The sequence below is a fragment of the Piliocolobus tephrosceles genome, chromosome 10 (assembly GCF_002776525.5).
Source record: "Piliocolobus tephrosceles isolate RC106 chromosome 10, ASM277652v3, whole genome shotgun sequence".
Classification (NCBI taxonomy): Eukaryota; Metazoa; Chordata; class Mammalia; order Primates; family Cercopithecidae; genus Piliocolobus; species Piliocolobus tephrosceles.
The window spans coordinates 128,407,416-128,424,058 of NC_045443.1; the positions used below are offsets into that span (position 1 = coordinate 128,407,416).

The 16,643-nt window shown below is 47.9% G+C and overlaps 1 protein-coding gene across 3 annotated transcripts in view; it reads right to left on the minus strand.

Annotated features, from left to right (window-relative positions):
* Positions 1–9,392: 9,392 nt before the first annotated feature.
* Positions 9,393–16,643, minus strand: part of STX2 (syntaxin 2) — a 51,159-nt gene continuing 43,908 nt past the window's right edge. For 2 of the 3 annotated variants that reach the window (XM_023187250.1, XM_023187252.1), the window contains 2 exons: positions 15,056–15,181; positions 9,393–11,787 (listed from right to left, as the gene is read on the minus strand). In XM_023187250.1, the coding sequence (XP_023043018.1) occupies positions 15,101–15,181 (81 nt within the window). In that variant the 3' untranslated portion in view covers positions 9,393–11,787; positions 15,056–15,100. The remainder of the gene's footprint in view (positions 11,788–15,055; positions 15,182–16,643) is intronic. The other variant, XM_023187251.1, reaches the window with a different exon arrangement.

Below are 16,643 nucleotides of genomic sequence, written 5' to 3' on the forward strand. Positions count from 1 at the left end.
TTGCACCAATGCACTCCAGCCCGGGTGACACAGCGAGGCTCTATCTCAAAAAACAAGAGGTGCTGGAGGAGAATGCATACTCCTTTGTGGAAGGGCAGGATGTGTCTGTGTGTTTCCCAAGTCAAAGAATCCCACCTGGAATGCATGCCGAAGCAAATCATAGCATCTGTGAGGGATCTCAGCTTTTGATTCCTGCATTAGAAGCTCAGAAAGAAACAGAAAACTCCAACCTGTGTAGAGCCTGGAGTGAGTCACGGAAGCAAGGGTCTCCTACCTTCTTTCCCCGCCCGGAGCAGCAGGGGCCCTGCCCCATGCAGAGCCACAGAGGCAGGGCGCCGCCTCACCCCACCTCCACCAGCGACTCCTGCAGCCTGGGCTCCTGTCTTCTGGCAGGTGCCCACCAGAGCAGCTCGGGATCCCAAATGTCTCAGAATCTTCCCTCTAGCAGAGTTACTCCTACAAACCTATCCCAGCTGGGGCAGGGAGGAGACAGGAGATGCCCGGGTCTGTCCACCTAGATAGAGTCAAGGTCCTGCTGCCCACCGTGGGCTCCTGGCTCCAGCTGCGTGGGACAGCCCAACAGTCAGCACATCCAGGCCTGCGCACGTCTCTGCGAGGCCCAGAGCCCAGTGGGTCCATGCATTCGAGGTCCTGGGGTGACTCCACTTAGCAGAGACTCAGAACAATCAGTTGCCATCGCCTCCCATGGAATGGCTGTGATGCCACGATGGGAAGAACCAACCAACCCACCTGTCTCTCATCCACAAACGGAAGCAAACTGCGAGAACCTCCTCCTCCAGCAAGGGCGGCACAAGCAGCTCTGCAGAGCCATGGAGCAGCCACGGAGCGTCCACGGATCCCCAGGACAGGTTGTGGCTCAGGGAGGCGGCTTCCCAGGTCGCACCTCCAGGCCCCGATCCCTGCTCTCACCTCCTGGGCTCACCCTCCCGGGGGAAGGAGGGGCTGGACATGGAGCCTGTGGCTGCTCGGCGTGGGTGGTGACACTCTCGGTGACGTCCCTCGGCCGTCAGGACTCATTTCCCCAGTGCTAGATGCAGCTCGAGGACAGCAGAGGGGCCCAGTCAGTACGGATGGGAAGGTCTCACTGTAGATTATGACACCGAATGCCGGAGACGCAGACGCTCCTACCCCAGCGGCACCAAGGCTGCTGTCTGTGGAATCCCGAAGGTGACAGCTTTCTCTACCACGGGCCGCCCCAGCCTGCCAGCTTGGGGCTTGCTATGCATGGGATTATGTGCTAAACTTTGTGGGTGTCACAGGATGCTTCTGACAATATGATAATGAGAACCGGCGAGCGACTGGTATTTTCAAACTCAGTCATCTTTTTCTACTTACGGAGAATCCCGTTTGGAAAGACGTCACGGGAGTGAAGTTTTCGTTGTTTTGTTCTAGGGAAAAGTAGTCAGATAGGCCTTTTGGCTACATGCAAAGATAAAGCCCGAACTCTATTCAAGAATAAGAGTGGTCAGAAAATCAAAGAGTAAAGCCACGCAGTAATAATTCACACTTACAATGTGCCAGGCACAAACCCAAGCACGCTGCATTATTCCACACGTGATTGTCCAACAGGCCTATGAGGTGGGGGGTGTCCACCCTGTGGTCCCCTCCAGTTGTGAGGCAGGGGCAGGTGTGCATCCCACAGTCCCCTCCAGCTGTGAGGCAGGGGCAGGTGTCCACCCTGTGGTCCCCTCCAGCTGTGAGGCAGGGGCAGGTGTGCATCCCACAGTCCCCTCCAGCTGTGAGGCGGGGGCAGGTGTCGGCTCCATGGTCCCCTCTAGCTGATGAGCGGCCCCTGCTACCCAGTGAATCTCTGCTGCTGCCCTGGTTCCTCTACTCTGTCACTGACTCAAGGTCTTGGTTTCTATAATTAATCCCTCCCTCTTGCATACAATTTCTTCCCTTTTCAGTATCTATTATTTCCCACGTAAAATAATAACGCCCTCCACTGACCTCACATTCCCTCCAGTTATCCTCCCTGTATAACAAAGCCCTCGGCAGGGCACGGCCTCACCTCCCACCTCTGCTGAGTTCACTTCATTCAGGCTTCCATCCCCGGCTCCCTCTGAAACCACACCTGTCCAGGTCACCAGCGAGGTCCGTGTTGCCGAACCCGGCGGCCCCCACTTCCTGGCCTTCCCAGGGGCAGCTTCCCCGGCTGACCACTCCCTCCTTCTTGAACCTGTTTTTTCACTTGGACTTGAGGACCCCGTACTCTTTCCCATCTTTGCCCACCCCTCAGTTCCACCTCAGGCTCCTCTGCTGAACCCTCCTCTTCTTCCAGACCTCTGGTTCTGCAATGCCCCAGCTCCCAGTCCTGAGCCCCTTCTCTCCTCCCACATTCTCCCGGGTTGGTCTCCTCTAGTCTGTGGTTTGGGGCACCATCTACACAGATGCTTCCCTGATTTTCGTCATCAGCGCCTCCTCCCCAAGCTCTAGCCTCATATCTTCAATGGCTGATGTAATTTTTGACTTCTATGTCCAGGTTTACCATTTACAAAACACAACTCTTGATTCTTCACCAGCAAACACACTTTCCCCTGCATTTTCTCCTCCTGGCAAATGATCTCACCACTGACCTGTCTGCCTAGGCAGACACCTGGGACCACCCCTGAGTCCTCAGCATCCCTGAAGGAAACAAGCAGTGAGAAGGATGATTTACACGAAGCCCTGACTGGAAGGGCTACTCTCAGAGATGGGGACAGAGACAAGCAACAAAGGACAGATGTTGAGGGACCCAGAGACCAGTGACAGCAGGAAGCCCCCACCATCCTAGACCAGAAGGGAGCAGAGAGAAACGGAATTTTCAGAGGCCAGGGAAGGTGGGTCTCCTCGTGGTGGGACCTGGGATCAGGCAGTGACCAAGCCCAGGGGCACGGGTCCAAAGCAGGGTGGCAGAGAAGGCATGCCCCACGCCCTCCTCCTGCTTGTTCTTCCCCCCACAGAGCCTCAGGAATCCGACTGCAGATGAGGGGTGGATGCGGACCTCAGGCCTGGCACCTGGGAACAAAGCAAGAGAAGGCCAAGGGTGGCAGGAAAGGGGATACAGATACAGAAGAATAGGTTCACGCCTACTCCCTCGTCTACCATGGGGGCGCAGGAGAAAGTGAGGGCCGAGGCGGACTCAATAACAGGCTCCTCTCTGAAGACGCTGCCCACCCTCACACAGGTGCATCAGCAGAGGCTCGAGGGCGTGCAGCTCAACCTCTATCAGCTACCAGCCGACCGCTGACTTATGCAGACAAGGGGACAACCCCTGGGAAGCAGAAGTAAAATAGAAACAAGAAATTTAAAAACTGATGAGGGACATCAACGCCTACATACCATAGAGACAAGTTTCACAGACTTAGCCTGGGCAAGTTACTAACAAAGAAAGGAATTAAAAATGAACAAGCAAAAATGCAGCAACAGCAATCATCTTCGGCAGGCATCCAATTCCAGAAGTACTGTATTACTTAAAACATCCAGTTTTAAACAAATGATATATGCAAAGAAACATGAAGGTGGAACTCATCCTTGAAAGCATAAAAAAAGCAGTGAATATAAACTCTCCGTGTCTCCAGGTTTCTGATTGAGCAAAGACTTCAAAGCAGCTGTTATAAATAGGATCAAAGAACTAAAGAAGACCAGGTGCGGTGGCTCACACTTGTACTCACAACACTTCGGGAGACCGAGATGGGAAAGTCACTTGAGACCAGGAGTTGGAGACCAGCCTAGGTAACATAATAAGACCCCCATCTCTAGAAAAAAATTTTAAATGGTGGCTCATCCCTGTAATCTCACCACTTTGGGAGGCTGAAGCAGGAGGATCACTTGAGCCCAGAGGTTCAAGACTAGCCTGGGCAACATGGCAAAACTCTGTCTCTACAAAAAGCATTTTAAAAATAGCCAAGCGTGGTGGCATGCACCTGTGGTCCCAGCTACTTGGGAGACTAAGGTTGGGGGGTGGGGATCATCTGAGCCAGGGAGGTTGAAGCTGCAGTGAGCAGTGATTGTGCCACTGTACTCCAGCCTGGGTGACAGAGCGAGACCTTGTCTTGAAAACAAAAAGAAAATTTTAAAAAGAACTATTAACGCGTAATAGTTTAAGGTAGCAGGTAAAAAAATTAATATACAAAGAACTAAAGAAAACTGTATTTAAATAATTAAAATAATAATAAATCAACAGAGATTCTCAACAATGCAGAAATTATTTTTTAAAAGGAGCCAAACTAAAATTCTAGAGTTGAAAAGTAATCACCAAAACGAAAACATTCACTAGAAGAGCTCAACAGTAGACCCAAGATGGTACAGGCGTGAATCTGTGAACTCGAAGTTAGATCAGCACAGGTTATCCATTATTAAGAACAGAAAGAAAAAAAGCTGAAGAAAAACAAACAGAACCTCAGAGACATATACGCCAGCACCCAGCATCCCAAAATACACACAGTGGGAGCAGCAGGAGGAAAGAAGACAAAGACGTAGGAAAAGCATTTCAGCAAATAGTGGCCCAGAGCTTCCAAAAGGTGACGAAAAACAGAATATGCAGATATCTACACCTAAACTTCTAAACAACAGGACAAAATCTTGAAAGCAGCAAGAGAAAAATGACTGATCACATATAAGGGAGCATCAATATGATTAACAGCCAAATTCATGCATGAGACACAGGAGGCTGGAGAGTGGTAGTATAAGATCCTCAAGGGCTGAAAGAAGAAGGAAAAAAAAAAAGAACTGTAAACCAAGAATTCAATATCCAGCAAAACTATCCTTCCAAACTGAAAGTGAAATTGAGAAATTCTCAGATGAAAAAAAGACAGAGAATGCATTGCTAACAGACTTGCTTTACAAGAGACACCAAAGGAAGTCCTTGAGGCTGGAAGAAAACTACTCTAGAAAGTGATCCAAGCCTATATGTAGAAATGCAGAGCACCAGAAACGGTCGCTCGGTATGTTAACATCAAACACTCTGGCTCAAGCCTGTAATCCCAGCACTTTGGGAGACCGAGATGGGCGGATCACAAGGTCAGGAGATCAAGACCATCCTGGCTAACACGTTGAAACCCCATCTCTACTAAAAAAAAAATACAAAAAACTAGCCGGGCGAGGTGGTGGGCACCTGTAGTCCCAGCTACTCGGGAGGCTGAGGCAGGAGAATGGTGTAAACCCGGGAGGCGGAGCTTGCAGTGAACTGAGATCCAGCCACTGCACTCCAGCCTGGGCGACAGAGCCAGACTCTGTCTCAAATAAAAAAAAAAAAAAAAACATAAAACACTCTGCAAATATGCTTCTCCTTTATTTTCTTAACTTCTTTAAAAGATGTAAGATTGCATAAGACGGTAACTTTATCCAGAATATACAAAGAACTCTTAAAATTCAAAAATAAGCCAGGTACAGTGGCTTACACCTATAATCCCAACACTTTAGGAGGCTGGGGTAGGAGGATCACTTGAGCCCAGGAGTTCAAGACAGCCTAGGCAACATAGTGAGACCCTATCTCTACAAAAAAATTTAAAAATAGCCAGGCATGGTGCCATGCACCTGTAGTCCCAGCTACTCAGGAGGCTGAGGCAGGAGGATAGCTTGAGCCCGGAAGGTCGAGGTTGCAGTGAGCCATGATTGTGCCACTACACTCCAGTCTGGGTAACAGAGCAGGACCCTATCTCAAAAAATATATAAAATTAAAATTAAATAAACTCAAAAATAAGACAGCCAAATTTAAAATGTACAAAAGATTTGAGTTAATATCTTACTTTAAAAGATCTATGAATGGCTAATAAACACAAGAAAAGATATCAACATTGTTCATCAGTAAGAAAATGCAAATAAAAACCAAAGTGAGACACCACTCTATACCCACTAGCACAGATAGGTTTCAAAACAACACAATACCAAGAGTTGGTGAGGACGTGGAGAAACTGGAATCCTTATCCTTTCCTTTTTACTTGGAAGTAAAATGACATAGCATTTGGAAAGTACAGTTGTTCCTTAAAATGTTAAATATAAATTTACATATGACCCAGTATTTCTATTCCCAGAAAGCTACTAAGGAAAATGAAAACATAGGTCCATATAAATATATGTACACAGATGTTCACAGTAGCATTATTCATCACAGTAAAACTGGCGGCTGGGCACGATGGCTCACGCCTTTAATCCCAGCATTTTGGGAGGCTGAGGCAGGCGGATCATGAGATCAGGAGATCGAGACCATCCTGGCCAACACCGTGAAACCTCATCTCTATCAAAAATACAAAAAAATTAGCCGGGCGTGGTGGCGGGCGCCTGTAGTCCCAGCTACTCACGAGGCTGAGGCAGGAGAATGGCGTGAATCTGAGAGGCGGAGCTTGCAGTGAGCCGAGATCGCACCACTGCACTCCAGCCTGGACGACAGAGCCAGACTCCTCAAAAAACAAACAAACAAAAAAAAAAAACTGGCAACCGTTCAATGCCCGTGAGGTGGCAAAGGGACAAAGTGTCCCCCTACAATAAAGGAGGCTGAGCAGCAAAAGGGGACCGACTACCCACGCGTGCTTCAAAGGGACGCCTCGGTGTCGCTGTTGAGTGAAAGAAGCCAGATGCAGAAGACTCTCATGCCTGACTCTACTTTCAGGAAACGTCCAGAAAGACAAACTGATGGAGAGAAAGCATTGCCAGGGGTGGCCTAGCGCCAGAATGGGAGCTGGGACTAACAGCAAATGGGCATAACGGCAGTTTTGGGGTGATGGAAATGTTCCCAAAAAAGAGGGTTGTGATGGTGACACAACTCCATTCATTACTAAAATCATATAATTACACAGTTATGATGGATGAATGTATGGTGGATTATACCTCAATAAAGCACTTTCTCAAACACGACGCAGGAATGGCAGACAATACTTCCCTCCAGGCCTGCAGCCGGCCTGCCAGCGACAGAGGCCCTCCCTCCCCGCACTGGGCCCGCCCCCGCGCCCGGGGCAGTGCTCTACACTTGAGTGTTTCAGCGTCTGGGTCCGAATTCCTAGTGGGAGCACAGAGGACACAGGGAATGTTGGGAGCTACACGGACCATGTCTTGGTCCCATGGGACCTGGCGCTACTTGACCCAAGGCCACACCAGCTGGTAGACATGAACTTTTGGGGAGACTTTGAGTCCTAAGGGATCCAGCTCTCCATGCCACACAGGCGGAAAGGAAGTAGCTGCAGAGTCCGCTGCCCACACCACCCCGTGCTCCACGGCCTCACCCCCAGGCCTTCACAGAGCCCCAGTCTCCCGCCACTTCAGTGCAACCCTTGCAGTCTGCCCACTCCTCCAGACACGACGCTTAGGACCTTACCTCGCTCTTCAGCTCAGAGCCCGGCTCCCATGGCGGGGTCAGACCTGCCCTGGCCTCTCCCCTCCGCCTGAGCCACGCCCGGCTTCCTGCTCACCGGGCCTGCCTTAGTATCTGCAGCTGTGCTTCGCCGCCGCCGCAGCACCAGCCTTCCCGCATTGCTCCAAGACACCGAGCCTGGTGCATGCTCAGGAAATTCAAGAGTTTCAGAACATTGTCACTTTCCCCGCCTGACGACCAGCGTTGTACTCTACTCACAGGGCAACGTGCTTTAGCAAACTCAGCGACACATTAAAAAGTACCATTTGCAAAGAAAGGCAAAGGAGAGCTATCACCTGGCTGGGTGTTCTGCGCCTAGAGACTGGGCCCCGGGAGAGCGCTCCTCAGTGAACTTGCAAAGGATGGAATTTACATATAAAAGGCACAGTCTTTGGTCCTGGAAAGGCACCCTGGGATTCTCCAACTCCATCCCTCTTTTTCACAGGCAGGGAACTGAGGCCCCAGGAGGCCCAGATCACCCCACCCCAGGAGGCAAGGCCTCCCCTGCGCTCTCTGGAACCTCTCCCTGGCAAGAAGCCAGAGGCCCTGTTTTCTCAGGCTTGGGGATCTGCACTCTCTTGTTCAAAGGCTGCGAGTCAGAAGAGGAGGGCCACGTGCTGCCTTCAATTTCTCTTAGTGCTCAAATGGAAAACAATGAACCAGGGCTGGCCACATCACAGCCTGCCGCCTGCCGCCTGCCACCTGCCGCCTGCCGCCTGCCGCCTGCCAGTCATTTAAGACCTGGCGCGCATTTATTTCCATAGCTCCTCGACGCCAGGAAAATCAGACCCACCTCCGGAGGGCTCCTGCCTCTGGATGTCTAAATGTTCTTACCTTAAACACAGTGTTACGCTCCACCCCTCCCACACCGCACACAAACGAATTTTCACAAAATCTTAAACCCAGAACTTAACAAAAGGTTGCGTGGTACCAGGTCCATTTGGTTCCGTGTGAAACCAACTAGGAAAACCGGCATTAGGCTTTTCCTCAGCTGCGCCGAGGGCCTGGTTTCTAGTCATTTGAGAAGCTGTGTGCGCCCCGAATGGTCTGTTCTTTCCTTTAGGGCTCGCCTTTGTCAACAGTGAGTGTTGTGGTGCCAACTAAAATAAGGAGCCGACAGGCGCTCCTAGGGAGGGAAACCTGGGCAACTCCGCAGGCGCTGGCACCGGCCACAGACCCACGCCTGGGGCACTCGCGTTTATATTTAGCAGAGCACAGGAGTCAGGGAGCGCGGGCGGGGGCGGGAAGAGGCGTCTGCGCACTGGCCACGGTGTGGGGGACCCAGCCCTACCCCTTCCCAGGGGCTGAGTGGCCTCCACGAGGCCAGCAGTTTTTCCTGGTTTTTCTGCCCCTCTCTGGTGGATATGCAACCTTTCCAGTTTGAATTCCACCTCGGTTTAATCCACTTTTTAAACTCATGAAAGGATGTGATTGTAGATTTGAAGACATTCATAAAAAGTCATTTAGGCAATAAATACTATAGGAGTACACTGTCTTTAAAAAGTATAAATAAATTATTGACTGTGCACGGCTGATTTGAAAGGAAATTCATTCTGGGAGAAATAGAGAAATAGGAGACTAAAATGAACATCTAGGGTTCTGTCTCCATGAATTAGTTTTCTACAGTTCTATCTTCTCTTGTTTTTAAATTGTGGTTTGCAAGTGTCACTTTCCAATATGATCAGAATTCGGTAAGGGTTGAGGAAGTAAAGAAATTCTACTTAATAAGAAAAACTCTGAAAGAGGATTAAGTATAGAGGATAAATAACTCAACATAGTGAGGGACGGGGAGATCTCCCCCATTAACAAATGGAATGTGTCAAGTCGACAGAAGAATTCCAACAGAGTGACTCTGAGATAGAGGCCAAATTCACTGAATTGGTATCTGTTAGAAACAGCAAGAATTCCGGCGAGTCCCTTACCACATGGTACTGACATCTGAGCCACGAACAACAGAAGCTTGTAATATAACACTAATAATCAAAAAATTACCAAATACTTCCAAAATTACTCACATCATTACACGTAATAGCCACAAGAGCAATTTTCCTAGTAGAACAATTTATTAATGAATATGCAATAAAATATCTCCCCAAAATCTTTCCAGAAATGACAAAGCAGGAAGTGAATACTTTTATGCTTCTCTGGAAATTTTTAATGTAAACATGACATATTTGAAGAACTGATTAAAAAGTCACAAGTGAATCTGTAAATACATTTTTAAGTCTGACTTCAAATCTGTACATGAGGCTTAAACATACACGTCATTGGACAAGTGACTTCAATATCTAAATACAAATCAAATAGCATTTTCATAACTTCAACTATAAAAACACAAATGTCAGCAGGTACTGCAAATCTAAGATGAATAACTTGAAAAATACCATAATAAGTGTTGTAAAAGGGGAGGACTCATATGACAGAGCTTGAAGGAAAAGTGGGACATCACGGGAGGCAGGTCCCCCGTGGACGTGATTCCACGCAGGCGTGGAGTCCTGCCGCCACCAGCGTGATCCTGAAATATTGAAAACCCGCAAGACAAGTGATACCCTCAACGAAGCCACAAAGCAGTGAGCACATCCCACGACAGGGTGTTTAAAGACCAAAAGAAAAAAAACAGTCAGAGGCAGAATTCCCCTAACAACTCTGCCACACAGTGACCACCATCGAGTGATCAGCGGACGCGTCACGGATGAGGGAGATTCGGAATTGCGTTCAGTAAGGGACGCGGCTTTTAAGCTGTTCAATATTCTCCACACCTACTGTTTGGAATCAGGCATCTGTACATTAGTTTCAAACCAAACAGTGTTAAAAGTCACATGCTTATACCATCACATACAGGAGTCACAAGAGTTAATGATATTTGGGGCATCCTTCATGCACTCCTTTAAAATTCTGACCAGTTACTCTCTTAACAGATGTCCATTCACCAGTTCATACATTTTACAAGTCTAAAAATAAGTCATGTTCTTCTACTAAAAAAAATGAACAATAAAACGGTTTAATTATCATGAATTCCTACACATTTGGGAAATTAACTTTAAAGTTCAGCAAAACATTAGGTGCTTAACAACAAGTACGTGATCTGTACAACAGTTTAAATTGATAAGAATTACTCCATGTCTCAGGAATGATTCCCTCGAGTCCCCAGAGTACTGAACCTCGGTTTCGCCACCTTCTTAAATTCAAACTTCATTCATGTAAACTGGGAAACTCGAATCTCTTATTTAGTGAAAAGAGACCATGGTCTTTACAGTGCAGTAACCAAGTAACCGTTCACTATCCCAGGGAGGGAAGAGGCGGAAATGGAGCTGAGGCCGAGGCTTTTCCGGAGGCACCAGCACATCTAAACTCACAGAAGGCACTTGAGGGGCTTTGAGGGGCTTTGAGGGGCTTTGCAACCAATGTTTTCTGTGACAAGGGGAAACTTTGTAAACAATGGTAAAAGGTGGCTCCAACACCATGAAGCTTCCTGTTTCACTCAAAAGGCCACACTCAGTATATAAAAATGGGGTAAGATGCTAATATATTAAACAATTTATCAACATTTAAAATTATAGATATCTTACAAAAACCTGTGATAAAAATTATTTCTTCCAACAGGAAATAAACACAACAGTATAAAAGGCCTCGTAATTAGCACATACTAGCTGGGAGGGGGGAAAGGAAGCCTTAGACCTGAGGTCCAAAAGCTTCAGAACGGCCGGGCGTGGTGGCTCACGCCTGTAATCCCAGCACTTTGGGAGGCTGAGGCAGGTGGATCACGAGGTCAGGAGTTTGAGACCAGCCTGGCCAGCATGGTAAAACCCCGTCTCTACTAAAAAAAAAAATACAAAAAATTAGCTGGGCGTGGTGGCACGTGCCTGTAATCCCAGCTACTCTGAGGCTGAGACAGGAGAATTGCTTGAACCCAGGAGGTGGAGGCTGCAGTGAGCCAAGAGCGCACCACTGCACTCCAGCCTAGGTGACAAAGCGAGACTCCATCTCAAAAAATTAAAAAAAAAGCTTTATAACATAAAGCATTCCTTCCTAATTAAACTTCATGCACATTTGTAACACTGAAATATTTTTAATATTAAAATGTTCAATATTCTCTTATTTCAAGGCCAGTGAGAGAAGTCTCCCACTGCTCACATTCCGTAGTGTGTCATGCAGGGTCACGCACCACACCCACTGTGCTTACGGCGCTTTCACTGAACAAGACGTTTGGTTGTGCTTCTACCACGAATTCATAAATTAAAAGGTCAGTACTCAATGCCGGGTTACAGCGTCTGAGATTCATTCACGAAATGACAGGATGCTGATCTGGTTGCAGATGTGGTCTGAGTCTCCAAGAATAAATGGCTCTTGGGATATGGTAGCTATGACAATGTTGTTGCTAGGATAATTCCAAGGATCACAAGCAAAATAATTACACAAATAATAATGAACATCATTTTCTGCAAGATAAAGAAAAACATTAATTTGCAATGTATCAAAGAAATCAACAATGTCATCTGCTAACTAAATCCTTCTGGGATTTGGGATAGTTTAAAAAATATATCCATTATCAAGAAAGGACTCCTCCTTGTCATACAAAAGAATGTGCTCTCAGCTCACTGCAACCTCTGCCTCCCGGGTTCAAGCGATTCTCCTGCCTCAGCCTCCTGAGTAGCTGGGATTACAGGCACCCGCCACCATACCCAGCTAATTTTTGTATTTTTAGTAGAGACGGGGTTTCAGCATGTTGGTCAGGATAGTCTCGATCTCTTGACCTCATGATCCACCCGCCTCAGCCTCCCAAAGTGCTGGGATTACAGGCGTGAGCCACCACGCCCGGCCGACACTTTCTTTTAATCATAATAAAACTCCAGGATTGCTGTTAATTGGATGAATTACACATCTTTTTAAAACTTTACATGAATTTCTTGTTGGCTGAAAAATCCTATTTTTTCTTGCTTTTCTGAAAGGAGGTGTCACTGTGTTGCCGAGGCTGGAGGACAGTGGTGCAGACATGGCTCCCTGCAAACACATCCTCCTGGGCTCAAGCAATCCTCCCACCTCAGTGTCCCAGGGAGCTAGGATGACAGGCATACACCACCATGCCCGGCTAATTAGAAAATACGTTTTTAAGAGACAGGGTCTTGCTATGTTGCTCAGACTAGTCTCAAACTCTTGGGTTCAAGGGATCTTCCTGCCTTGGCCTCCTGAAGTGCTGGGATGACAGGCATGAGCCACTGCACCTGGCCTTATCTATTTTTTACATTTTAAATTTGACGAACATGTGTAAGAAATCAACAAGACATTCATTCATTCTTCTACTGCACTGATGGTCTCAAAGCAGGGCGCGACACAGCATTTAACTTTTTTAAAATTAACAAGGATCCTCACACAAGGGAAAGTGAGGCCACCTTTGGCTTAATAAATGGAGTCTCCTCCAAGAAGCTTGTCTGAGGGAAGGGAAGGAAGACAGGGCAGGAGGCACCGCGCTGTAGGACTTTGAGTTCTCTTTTTGAAAAGCGGAGATCCAGATCCATCATTTTAATGACAGTTCCAAATGCATGAGTGCTTTTACCGAAGAAATCCTGTTTACTAAGCCTGGACAGCTCTAATACTGCGGGCTCAGTCAGTTATGCAGGGTTTATCAAGAGGCCCGTGGCAGGCCCCGGTGAGCCTCCCAGTGACTCCTCACCACCAGGGAGAGCTGCCTGCAGGAGGGCCCCTCCCTGGAACTCTAGCTCCGTGTTAACATCAGGCACATTTCCTGCAAAGCCCCAGCCACGCTCTCATCCTCTCCATGCGCTCCTATGCCCCTCTCTCGGCACCTTCCTGGAGAAACCTCTTCTTCCCTTCTCTGTGACGCCTTCCCTCCCTCCAGAGGGAGGCGCGCCCTCGCGCTCAGCAAGTGAGTGTGCTGGGGCCACCTGGAGTCAGCTCCACGCAGCGCTCTCATCTCCTGCCGCTGTTGTGCTGTTGGGCTGCCTGCCACGTGTCTGGGTGCTCGAGGTGTGTGCACTTTCCTGCCACATCTGGCTTTCAGGATGACTGTCAACTACATGGAGTCCAGGGTGCAGGACTCAGGAGTCATTTAATCTCCTGGTGACAGCGAGAGTGGAGAGGGCACACCCTGGAGAGTCCAGCTAACTTGAAAACTTCTCATCTGGTAACTGCGTATGGTGAGCGTAACAGATGCTCACATTAAGATATCAATCTTTTGTTTTGAGACGGTCCCGCTCTGTCACCCAGGCTGGAGTGCCATAGTGCGATCTAGGCTCACTCTAGCCTCGACCTCCCCAGACTCAGGTGATCCTCCTGCCTCAGCCTCTGGAGTAGCTGGGACTGGAGGTGCGTGTACCACCACGCCCAATTAGTTTTTTGGATTTTTTTTTTTTTTCTGTAGAGACAGGGTGTTGCCATGTAGAAGGAATAAATCTTACAGATTACAAAGCAGTAGTGAGACTTAACTATGCTCGTGATTCCTTTCTGCTGTATGTTAACTTTTTAAAAAGCCTTAGGTGACTATCAAGTCTGCAGTCACTTCCAGAACCCAAGAATAAATTCATCAAGGATGACTTGCCACACTCTAGACACCTGGGGACATTTCACAATCGTCTAATACAAGAATCATGCCAAACAAACATTTACAGAGAAATGCCCTCTGTGTCCAACTGTCACACACTGACGGCATTCCCACTTCAGGGCTAGTGCCAGGAGGGCTCCCAGTGCGTGAGAGAACCAGGGAACCACAAAGCCCGCTGGAGTTTAGGGAAGGCGGCGCCCGCACCGTGAGCAAAGGCCACGATTCTTTCAATCAACCGGAATTTTATAATCAGAATTCTCTAAGAATTAACAGGCATGCTCACCAAATATAATACATAATTTTCCTTTTAATATTAAAGAAAATATTTTTAAATAAAATAGACGCTGCCAAATAGAAAGGTCAAAGGATTTTCCTTTCAGTCAATGTTTTTCGCAGCATGAATTCATGCCCTCAATTCCACAGTAAAATGATGCATCAGTGTATTTTATAAAGTACCTTTCAGTGTTGCCAATTGCTCTAAAAGTTACAACTCTGGAGACAAAACATGACAAGTTTTGTAACTGAGAATTAATCTTCACTGCTATTTCTATGACATTGAATGAAGGACCCACTGCCTGTAAAGAGCTAATGGTGTCCTCAGATCCCAAACCACAGATGCAGGCTGAGCACAATGGCTCGTGTCTGTCTATGATCCCAGCACTGTGGGAGGCCGAGGGCCAGGAATTCGAGACCAGCCTGGGCAACACAGAGAGTTCTCATCTCTACTAAAAATAATGTTTTAAAAAATTAGCCAGCTGTGGTATTGCATGTCTGTAGTCCCAGCTACTCGGGAGGCTGAGGTAGGAGGATAGTTTGAGCCCAGGAGGTCAAGGCTGCAGTGAGCCATGATCATGCCACTGCATTCCAGCCTGGGTGACAGAGCAAGACCCTGTCTCAAAAAAACTTTAAAAAACAGGATAAGAAGGTAGCCTTGGTTTAAAACTGAGTTGCCACCCAGCCTATGCTTGTTCTCGGTAAACACAGTGGCTGGGCACTAGAATCAGCACACAGGCAGATGATCACTGGACGGCGTTATCTGTACTGCGTGGCTGAAAAGCTTTTATTAGTTTTATGTCTATTATAATTAAGCAAACACTATTACTGGTTAATTGCAAAAGCTAATAAGTAAATTAGTTGGAGTTACTTACTCCCACCCTGGCAGAGAGGCATGCACACTGACGTTATCCACACCATCATTTGCCAACTGACAAGCCAATAATTAGAGCGATTATGGCAACCAGAACCACTGACACAGCAATAATTATCCACTTTTTCTGTCAAAGAAAAGCAAGCTGATTACATCACGCATGGTTAATTTCATATTGCCACATTAAAAGACATCCTTCATTCAAAATAAAATGACCTGACCGGGCGCAGTGGCTCACACCTGTAATCCCAGCACTTCAGGAGTCTGAGGCAGGTGGATCACCTGAGGTCAGGAGTTCTAGACCAGCCTGGCCAACATGGCAAAATCCTGTCTCTACTAAAAATACAAAAATCAGCTAGGCATGTGTCTATCATCTCAGCTACTCAGGAGGCTGTGGCAGAAGAATCACTTGAACCCAGGAGGCAGAGGTTGGAGAGAGCCAGGATCATGTCACTGCACTCCAGCCTGGGTGACAGAACAAGACTCCATCTCAAAAAAATAATAATAAAATAAAATAAAGCCAAACAGCCATCAGAACTCACTTTAGAAGCTAAGTTACAGGACACTGCTTAATCCTGTTGGGCGATTTCCTGAGAGAGTGACTTAATAAGGTCAGACTACTTGGAGATCAGCTGCTATGTAACTGTTATTTCAGGTTTCATCCATGGGGACAGCACGACCATGTTATTTTGCCACATTTCTGATGACTGAGACATGCAGTTACATGTACAGAGGTATGGGCCTGCTAGCTCAGTGGCGGAGAGCCCCACTGCCTCTTCAGGAAACCTACACGCTCAGCACTCGGCCTCTTGCTCCTTCTTTTATGTTCTTGGTGGTTACTTCTTCACTGCTCCTGACATAGCACACAGAAAAAAAAAAAACTCTTCTACAAACGGTGCCTGGCCTCCCTCCGAGGGCCACATGGCTCCCTAGGAATAAACGCAGGACACTAGGAGTGGGGATGACCCACACCTGAGCCAGGGGCAGCAGCAAAGCATCTGAGTGGCAAGGGGACAGGCAGGCAAGCCAGGAGGGTTCCATTAGCAGGCATCTAATCAAAAAGACAACGTCATTTCTGAAACAGGCATCGCGTCTCTGACCAGTTTACACGCCAGGTACCGTACAGACCCCAAGCACCTCACAGAGCCAGGCTTGCTCATCCACAGGGGAGAATGAAACCGTTTACACACCCACCACCTTCCTCCTTTGTAAAACCAATGGACTTTCACTATCGTTTTCACAGGACTGACGTGTTCAGGTCATGGAGAAAGGCACGGGGCTGCCTCCTTTTAATGAAGCTGACTTAGGCCTGGAAGTAAGTTAAGCACTTTATACAGGTATCTCTTCACCTCAATTTACATGAGGGGCCAATTGTTTTAAAGCAATACATGAAATAACGTGAGAAACCACGTCTGGCATTTCAGAGATGAGGATTCAGAGATGAGGAGCCGACTTAGACATACCCAGGAAGAGCGGAGGGCGTGGCCTGGCGGCTGAGCCTGCAGCCTGGGGGGTGAGTGAGGGCGTGGCCTGGCCGCTGAGCCTGCAGCCTGGGGGGTGAGTGAGGGCGTGGCCTGGCCGCTGAGCCT